At 39.2% G+C, this 10268-nt stretch overlaps 1 protein-coding gene across 1 annotated transcript; it reads left to right on the top strand.

Moving 5' to 3' along the window:
- Positions 1–2219: 2219 nt before the first annotated feature.
- LOC120436079 (C-X-C chemokine receptor type 2-like) lies at positions 2220–4945 on the top strand. The gene is made up of 2 exons (XM_039606421.1): positions 2220–2399; positions 2590–4945. The coding sequence occupies exon 2, from the start codon at positions 2592–2594 to the stop codon at positions 3543–3545; it is 954 nt and encodes a 317-aa protein (XP_039462355.1). The 5' UTR covers positions 2220–2399; positions 2590–2591; the 3' UTR covers positions 3546–4945.
- The last annotated feature ends 5323 nt before the right edge of the window (positions 4946–10268 follow it).

Genomic DNA, 10268 nt, shown 5'->3' with positions numbered 1-10268 from the left:
TCCTTACAAAACGCTTAAAACACACACACACACACACAAAAACGTGACGACAGTATTTAGAAAAAAGCGTGGCTTATATATATTATCATAACTCTGGATTTACTGGCCTGTAATTAAAATTTAAAAACTTTGAAGTCCGAACTTTCAATGTGGGCTGAAATAGAGACTCAGCGTGGCTGCAGCTTGTTGCTACGTCAGCTTACATCAGTCATATGATTTGGAGGTGCACCGTGTCTGTGGACCACAGAGGGTTAATAACACTCACCTTCCTTCCATTTCCAGAGTGTAACATCCAACCACCTGTGTAAAAAGCGAAATTCCCATGGTGTTGTTCAAAATGTGCTCTGGCACAATCATAAACATCGCTTGCTACTGAAAACAAGAAAAAAGCCGATCCTGCTATGGGCTGAACCATTTGTTAATGGTGGAGGGGGGGAACACTATGCAATATATTTAGTTTTAGCAATTATATTCACTGTTGACTGTAACTACGCTCAAAGTGTTAATGCTATCTTATTTTAATAAACAACACTGTCATATGCAAAACTGGGGTGGCACTTGGGGTGGCAAGGGATCATTTTAGGGTGGCACTTGCCACCCCATGCCACCCTTCTAGATCCGCCCCTGCATATACACATGGCGATGTACACTCATCCCCCCTCCCTCTCCAAACGCCTTCGACGCCTATTCCCCTCCGATGCTGACGGTGGATCAAGGAGACCAGCGCATAGGCTGCAGGCCCGGATGTACTGTCTACATTGGCTGTCTCTCACCCTTCACCCATCCCTGTTGCTTGTCATGTGTTTCTTTGGTGTATTAAGAGTTTTTTTCATGTGCTATGTGCAGAGGTGTTTTTTTTTCTGTTCTCAAACTGATCTCCCTGTTGGAGCTCAGTCTGGGGGGAGTTATTTTTTCTCCTTATCTTTCCTCATGTTGTGCTTTTCCATGTTATACCCCTCTGACCTGTCTTCCCCATATGATGTTTGTGTAATCTATGTATGGTCGGATGGGTAAGACGGCGCTGGCACGGCTGGCAGCCTTAACCCAATTTCCCTCGGGATGAATAAAGTATAATCAATCAATCAATCAAATTCAAAATCTGACTGTAGGGTTAAAGGAATGGTCCACTTTATTAGACTTAATTCATGCATAGCTGGCCCTTGACATCTTCACCGAATCATTAAAAGTGAACATTAACCTCCTAAGACCCGAACTCTTTCATGGCATGCATTTTTATTTTCTCATTGCTATTTGGGCTGATTGGGACCTGATGAATGTAAAAACAAAGAATTATCTTTTGACCTGATTTTGCTCTACAAGGGCCTGATATCACATATGAGGACATTCATTTTAAATTTAAGTTAATCCCTGAGCGAACAATAAAGGGAAATGGATTTTGAAATGCAGTTTATTAAATTGGAATTCAAAAATTAATTTACAAATGCAGAATTTATTCTACAATTCATTATTTAAGCACAGAATTCTTTATTTCGATGCGCGTGGCTCTTGTGGTCCTCCATACTTGTAGAGCAAAATTTAGTACTGTGGTCTAGACCAGGCGTGGCCAACTCCAGGCCTTGAGAGCTGGTGTCCTGTAGGTTTTAGATGTGTCCTTGATCCATCACTGCTGATTTAAATGGCTAAATTACCTCCTCAACATTTCTTGAAGTTGTCCAGAGGCCTGGTAATTAACTAATCATTTGACTCAGGTGTTTTGACCCAGGGTGATATCTAAAACCTGCAGGACACCGGCTCTTGAGGCCCGGAGTTGGCCACCCCTGGTCTAGACAACCTAAAATGTGATGTCCACATATGTGGACGCAAGGTCCTAGGAGATTAAACCTTTCATCTCTTTATAATCCATAATCATCTTCTTTTAAATGTCATCATCTCTGGATCTCTTTCACAGCATGTCTTTGTACTGTCTTCCTCTTATCATCCCACCGGTCAAGGCAGATGGCCGCCCCTCCCTGAGCCTGTCTGTTTCCTGTCTTATTTTGATAGTCTCCCCTGTTCCCACCTGTCGCCCAGCCTCGTTATCCTGTGTGTGTATGTGTATTTAAGTCCTCAGTCTCCCTCTTGTTGTTGTGATCTCTCTCTCCAGCTGTGTGTTCTCCCAGTTAGTTTGGTTTCGAGTTCCTCACAGTTTGAGGAACCAGACAGCGAAACTAAATTACAAAAATATTGCTAAGTTACAAAATACAAAACCCAGTCTTGCCTGCTTCACACATATGGCAGAAACAGGAAATGTGTTTGCAAAGCTGTTGCTATCTGCACGAATTCTACTTGGTGTAGTACAAAAAGGGATGTCACAGAGAAATCAGGGTTTATTGTCCTTTTGCTCTCTTTGCTGTTTTTCTTGTCTCCTTTGTGAATTTTTGATCGTCTGCTGCACATAGGTGAGTAGGTAAGCAGGGCCTTGTCACCTGTCTTTTTTTACTCATCCTGGCATCACCAAATGCCCACCTAAGCCACGATAGTGTTGATGTGTGTTAGAATTTGGGGTCCGTCAAAATCAGCAACTTGTTGTTTTCCCCCTCTTTGTAGATTTACTTTTGGCTGAATCATTGCTTTTATTTCTGTCCACAGCCATGTCAATTTTCTATGCCTTTGAAGATTATTTCTTTTGGAACAATGATTCCTATAATTACAACGAATCCAGTGGATCATTCTCTCCAGATCCAGATACCTTAATGTGTGAATATGAACCTCTGGAACCTACAGCAGTTGTGATCCTGTATGTCATCTTCACAGTCATCTCTGTATTGGCCATACTCGGAAACCTGCTGGTAGGATGGGTGATCAGAACCAGCCAAGAAATTTTGGCTCCATCAGATGTGTACCTGTTCCACCTGACCATAGCAGATGGACTGCTGGCTTTAACGCTTCAATTCTGTGTTGCAGCACTAACTCGAGGATGGCTCTTAGGAGACTTCCTTTGGAAACTCCTCCACATCGTCATGGACGCAAACTTCTACACCAGCATCATCTTCCTCACCTGTATTAGCATCGATCGTTACCTTGTGATTGTGCACGCCAGGGAGACACTCAAGAGTCACCAAAAGAATTGCAGCAGGATCCTTTGCACAGTGGTGTGGGTTTTCGGTTGTGCCCTTGCTGTGCCTGCTCTTTTCATTCACTTTGATAGCTTTGACATCGGCATCTCTACAGCATGGAGGCTCACGATTCAGGGGTTCATTCATGTTTTTGGCTTTTTGGTCCCTGCGATTGTCATGATCTCCTGCTACAGCATCACTGTTTCACGGCTGCTGCTCACTCGTGGTTTCCAGAAGCACCGAGCCATGCGGGTGATCATAACCATCGTGATTGTGTTTCTGCTCCTCTGGACACCATACCAGATAACCATGGTGATAGACATACTGCTGTGGGCTGATGTGGTGCAGTATGACTGTGATATGAGGAGGTCGTTAAATACAGCCTTGGTTGCAACCCACTGCCTGGCTCTGCTGCACAGCTGCATCAACCCTTTCCTCTATGCCGTTGCAGAAGAGAAACTCAGGAAGAAGATGAAACTGCTTCTTTAGAGAAAAGACAGATGGGAAATTATGTGACGCTCAAAATTCAGGAGGTCAACATGTCAGTAGATTAATCTCAAGGTCATAGTGATAATAATGCTATTTAAACTATGTTTCTTACTGCCATTTTTTGTAATGATAACAAATAACAAATATTGAGAAGTATTATACGGGGTCTCTAAATATGTCACACTTGACCTCTGACCCCACTTTTACATTTCACATCTGCCTTTCTTTCAAGTTGACCCCAAAATCTGTTATTTTTACTACACTTTAAATTTTAGAGTATGTGGTAGAAGAAGAAAGACAACAAAATGGACATACACAAAATACAATACTATTTCTCTAAAAGTAAATGTTGCTCAGGGAGTGAGCTGCCTTGGCTAAAGTTTGGGTTTCCTGAGTGCTTCTTGCTTATTACTGTCATCATCACTAGTTGTAGTTGTACAAACTATCCAGCAGATGGCAATGAAGAACAAGACGTTGTATAGACAAATATGTGACGTTAGAAAAATGAGAATTTGAAGGTACTCCCTCGTTTTTATCTTGCAGAATTTTCAGAAACAAATAAGTCATTAGTGAGGATCTGTTTCTGTCAGCGGCCCAAGGTGAGCAGCAACTTCCCGATCAACTTTGTTACTAGCCACTGGCTGTGTTGAACCCGGCAGAGTCCCAAATGATCATTATTTAAACTTAAAGACTTAGACACATGACCTAAAATGTGTTTTCAGGCAGAGGATGAACAGAGGTACTGCATAAAGGGCCACTGTATGATAAATCATCACACCAAGTCAATTTACTTGAAATGCAGAGCTGATAATGAACACAGCAAAGTGTACTTAAATAATTAAATAATTTTGAATTTGTGAGTTTAATTCTTCATTGACATCAGTTTTGTTTTGTTTGTCTGATTCAGTGCACACTGTTAGAAAATACTTGTAGCAGGCTCTGCAGGCATTTGTTGTAAATTTTAAAGTGACCTTGATAAAATGTTATGTTAAAATGTATTAATCATTTTTGATGTGAGGTTTTTCTGTTTTGTTTTTGGTATATTAATTAAAAGTTCACGCTTGAACATGTTGTAGAGCAAGTTATTACATATTAAATCTAAAACTGTATCCAGATGTAGAAAATGGTGTCAGTAGAGAAAGTAGTTCTAGGAAGTAAGTGCATCGCTTTTGTTTATACGCCATGTATGGGCTGAGAAGTGAAGCAGACATGAAATGTGGGTGTTAAATCATCAATGTTTCTTTGATTTTCTTTGTTGTTTTCATTTTGAGTAATCCAGATCAGTCTTTATTCATTATATTTTGTCATTTTGATTTTGCAACGTTTTGTTTGTGTATAACTTCTGTCTTTGTGTGTAATAAAAATGAAGTACTGTAGGTCCTTTTGGCCTATTGAAAGAACAGGCATCTTTTCTTTTTCTGTGAATCCTGATATTTCTGCATCAACTGGTCTGTAAATGAGCTCCAAGTCAACAGTACATCCATCCTGTCATGACCAAATGACCCCAAAGTCACGTCTGTATTTGTGGTTTTATGGTCTTTTTTTACCACCAGGATTTTGGACTTTAACTGCTGGTCTTAAACATCAATTGAGTTCTGAAATAATGAACATCACAACAACTTATGAGGGCAGCTTTAAAAAAAAAGTATAATTAAAAATAAGTTAATATAGCTTGGATACTGTATGTAGTGCTCACCAAGCAGAATTGAGCTTAGATGTTATTGTTGATCTAAATTTGTGTACTTTTATGATATTTTACTAAATTTACTAATTATGATGAAACAATATCTTCTTACATATTTACTACACATGAGACAATACAGACATAGTGGGATCATAAGACTAAACCATAGTGCTCTAGTCTCAGTGAACTTGCATATCTAATAAATTGCCTCCATAGCCAGCATAGAGAGGTGAAGCTAATATGATGTTGATTCTCTGAGTATGTAAATATTGGATAGGCTATACAACTCACCCCACAGGGCCGTTCGCCACCAGATTCACAGATTTTTGCTCGAAGACATTTTCACCAATTAGTGCTGCAGACAACATGAAATCATACGTGAAGCACTGAAAGGCTAACTTTCCAAGTCAGAAATAAAGGTAGTCTGAAAAAAAAATGCATAAAAAAATGCTTTTAAATTATTTAGGTGCCTTTATTCTGAGTCATTTTATGAGCAGAGTATGAATCTAAATAATATATTCAATAAAAGTATGGGTTTAATGTACATGTACAAGCTACATGTACAAGATACACAAAGTTTGTTTTCCAGAGCAAAGTGATCTTGAGTTTTTATTTAGTTTTTTCCCCGGCAAATCACCAGGTTTCAGTGTGCCTATTTGCTGCTGCTGGGCTCTTATGTAATTACAATGAATTAAATGAATAATAAATGAAATTTCATGTTCTTTATAGACTTTAATCACCCTTCCATCGTCATTATCTGATGATGTCTCTGGCTGGAGTAGCCAGCACTCTTAGAGATCATTAAACAACCCTTTTTAATGAGCCTGAAGCAGAACTCAAGGCTTAACACTGATAATAACTGATAGCTACCCTGATATTGGTTATCTCTATCTGAGGTTTTAGGTTTTGTCGAGACAGCTACCTCAAAGGAAGCCGGGCTGTGTTGAACTTCCTTCACAGTAAAACTATTACATAGCAAATAATGCATCTTCCAAATTTTTTTATTTTTTTCGGGGGGGGGGATAAAGATTAAGGATCAAAGTTGAAAGGAATTAAACATCATGTTATGTTGATTATGTTGAGATTGGTTGTTATGGCAGTAACACAATGACGTGTTATTGCTGACAGCTTGTTGATGCTGATTCATCTGTCAAAGTATTATTGTATAGTTTGTGTTGTTTATGTTGATACTAATGTCCATATAGATCTATAGAGATGTATAAATGTAAATAGTAATAGTAACTTGTGCTTGTTTCATATCCTCTTCTGGTTGAGGATTACAATGACATCCTCTCGTCTCCAATCGGACATTATTGCTGAGATGGCATTCAAACCACCTTTAAGATAAAGTAGTAACATAATAATTGTACCAATCTGTTTCTTTTGTCCCAGGACAGTCTGCTTATGACTCAATCACTTTATTTTCATATTTTTAAGAGCTAAATGATTATATTTGACTCCTAAACTAAAACTGTACTCGCAAGGCAAACACATATCCAGTCATTAGTTTTGTTTTTTAATAAACCCAAATACATAATTGATCAAGTATAGTGCTGCAGCTATTAGTTGAAGAAAATCATTTCATTACGTCTGGAAAACTGATTTGTTTCCACGCAAAGGTTCAAACCGTTCTGTTGCTGACTGACTCAGGAAAAGTGGTGCTGAGAAGTGGCAAAAAGCAGGACTGATATATTGTTGTTTGACCCATAGAGAGTATAAAACACATTTTAAACCCTGAATGGTGGTGTTTTGGTCATCACTGTGTCATGTGGTATTTTTTGAAGCCATAAGTTACCTTATATCAATGAAAGGCTTGAGATGAAAGCAGCAAGCTTTATTCATAAACTGTATCAGTGAAACATACAGAGACACATATATATTAGTGGTAAGTAATCGACTAAATACTAGAATTTCACTCCCGAGATGGTCTGTAAAACAGTTATTGGTAATATTAGCTTAATATTAGTCAGATATTCAATTAAAAATGGTTCAAAGGTCAACTCAGTGCACACACTGAAAAGGTCCATCTTGGATGAGGCCTTGCAGACCTTTCACTGGCTACATCTGGCTGGATTAGGATGGCCACGCCCCTCAATTTTCCAGGTGGATCTGGGTGAGTTACAAAGAAATTCACCTCTATTTAGTTAGACTGATTATGCAGTCTGAAACTCAGTGAAACTGTTTTTGTATCACGCTCTAAATATGCAACTTGTAGGAAATGGCTTCAGGGTTAGTTTGGTATCCTGATGTTCAGGTTTTTTTGTAATGATTTAAGGAAGACGAGTTGAAGTACATTTCCAGTAAACTTTCTTTTTTCTTTTTTTTCTTTTTTTTTGCCTGTCCCGTTTGGCTCTTTTGCCATCAGAATTATTGTCTAAAGGCGAAGAAAGATGCCCAACGGATTTACTTTACCAAATGGACCATCCCAGCCTTGCCGTAATGGTCTATTTGATTCACCTTTTATTGTTTATTTATCTGCCCTTTTCTTTGATTTCCAACAACGTTCTGTAAAAAACTGGTGCTAGAATCATCCAGAATTCTTTGTAGAATTCTGCAGGAAAGCCGTCTGGACCTGGAGCCTTATTATTGGGCATACTTATCAGGGCTTCCTGGAGTTCACCTGATGTCAGTGGCGAATCCAGTGCCATTGCTTGAGAGTCTAATAATTTTGGGAGAGTTATGTTGTCTAAAAACTGATCAAATTCCTTTTTAGATGGGTTTATTTGTGGTGAATACAACATTTTATAGAAATCCCTAAAAATGTTGTTTATTCTTTCAGGGTCATATATTGTGTTCCCAGATGAATCTTGAACAGCACATATAGTTGTTTTTTATTTATTTATTTTTAGCTGGTTTGCTAGAAATTGACCGGATTTATTACTATGTTCATAATTTTGTAAGCGTAGTCTTTGTACTAACAATTTTGTTTTTTTATCAATTATCTCATTTAATTCTAGTTTTGTTTTGCGTATTTTGTTCAATGTTTCCCCATCTTGGTGGGACGCGTAGGCTTCTTCTAGTGATTTGATGATTTTTTCTAATTCCTGAATATTTTTGTTTTCTTTTTTCTTTTTATGTGATGAGAAAGAAATTATTTTACCTCTCATCACAGCTTTCCCTGCTTCCCATAGAACAGAAGCTGATGTTCCAGGAGTGTCATTGAAGTCTAAATATGAAGTCCACTCTTTTTTAAAATATTTAATAAAGTCTTCATCTTTAAGCAGTGATCTATTAAATCTGCAGTTTTTACTTGGCGTAGTATTATTCTTGTGCATTAGTGCTAAAGATACAGGAGCATGATCGCTGACAGCTATAGGGTGAATCTCAGTGTCTGAAATGTCACTCAGCAGTGAGCTGCTGACCAAAAAATAATCCAGATGAGAGTAGGAGCGATGAACATGTGAGAAAAAAGTATATTCCTTACTGGTGGGGTGAAGGGAGCGCCATGCATCGCAAAGACCAAAGTCGCTCATATACTGTTTGATTATATTTGTGGACTGCCAATTACGCTGAGTTCCTGCTGTATTGAGCCTATCCATTTTTTCATTTAGTCCAAGGTTGAGGTCACCTCCAAGAACAAGTGTGCCATCTAAGTGTTCAGAGAGTGCACTGAAAAAACTGTGAAAGAATGAGGGATCATCAACATTTGGACCATATACACTTACAATCAGAGATGGGCAGTAACGCGTTACTTGTAATGCGTTACTGTAATCTGATTACTTTTTTCAAGTAACGAGTAATGTAAGGGATTACTATTGCAAAAACGGTAATTAGATTACCGTTACTTTCACGTAGGAACACTGCGTTACTGCGTTACTAAAACCGTGATTTTTTGCGAGAACGTCTCATGACAGTGACGTAAGCGAGTGCGACATTCGTGACAACAGCTGTCTGCAGATCATAATGGTCGTGTCCAAATTCATGGGCTGCATCCTCCTGAGGACCCGGCCTTCGCAATCTAAGTGGGCCGGGTCCTCAGACGGTCGGGTAGGCCAGAAGTAAACGGCAGTGAAATTGGACGGTCTAGCCTTCTGATTAACGTCACTGCTGTCTCGGTGGAGTTTAATAAACTCGGCCGTCTGCTCCTTGCTATGTAAAATATAACAGTACACTGGCATAAATTCTCGACCATCTCACACTTCTGTTTAATCAGTTTTCTGTTTGACGTTTAGTCAGCTGTATAAAAACCAAGGAGGAACCCACTCGGAGGATTAATAAAGTTTTATTTTATCTAATCTAATCTAATAACTTTAATCTCAGCCAAACCGATTTACTCACGAACAAACAAAACACTGAAAAAGCCAAACAATAACATTTTCAGGTTGTCTCAGGTACTTATATACTACGTTTAACCCGAGTAGTGAAAGTCCGCGGTGATCTGAAAATGATGTGCGGGTTGTGCCGTTCTCTGCGGCTTCAGTGACCGTCGAGCTCCGGCTAGCTATCGAGCTGGTGGGTAACAGACGTCTCCGAAAACGTCAAGCACTTTTCCAAATATGCGATATCTTGATAAACCGAGCAGGTATTTGATGTTTACACAGCTACTTTCTCGCCTGAAAATATGTTAAAAGTTTATTTTGTGACCCAGAAAAATTAATAAGAGTAATTTTAAAACGTAGTACCGGCCGCCATTACCGGAAACTAGAGTTTGGCTGGGCCGCGCTATGAATTCTGGGATATGGTGGGCAAAGAAGGATACATCAGACCCATCCTCAAATTCGGAGAAAATGAGGACCCATTTGTCGGCTGCATTCGGAGCAGCCTATGAATTTGGACAGCCTTCGGCGCGTCGCTGTGACGTAATCGGTCTACAAATGCGGCCTCAGGAGGATGCAGCCCATGAATTTGGACACGACCTATATATCCAGTGCGGGACAGAGTGTAGCATGCAGCGTTTAAAGCGTGGAAGTACTGACCTTATTTTGAGTTTGATTCCATAAAAAGTGACAAAAACATTAGTGTCCGTTGTGCGTGGGAAGAAAACTTCTTTTTACAGCGAAAAAACCCCTAAACTTCCAAGCAAGCACCGAGTGTACTAC

This window comes from Oreochromis aureus, linkage group 23, assembly GCF_013358895.1.
Source record: "Oreochromis aureus strain Israel breed Guangdong linkage group 23, ZZ_aureus, whole genome shotgun sequence".
Taxonomy (NCBI): domain Eukaryota; kingdom Metazoa; phylum Chordata; class Actinopteri; order Cichliformes; family Cichlidae; genus Oreochromis; species Oreochromis aureus.
This window is presented reverse-complemented; position numbering and strand designations above follow the sequence as displayed.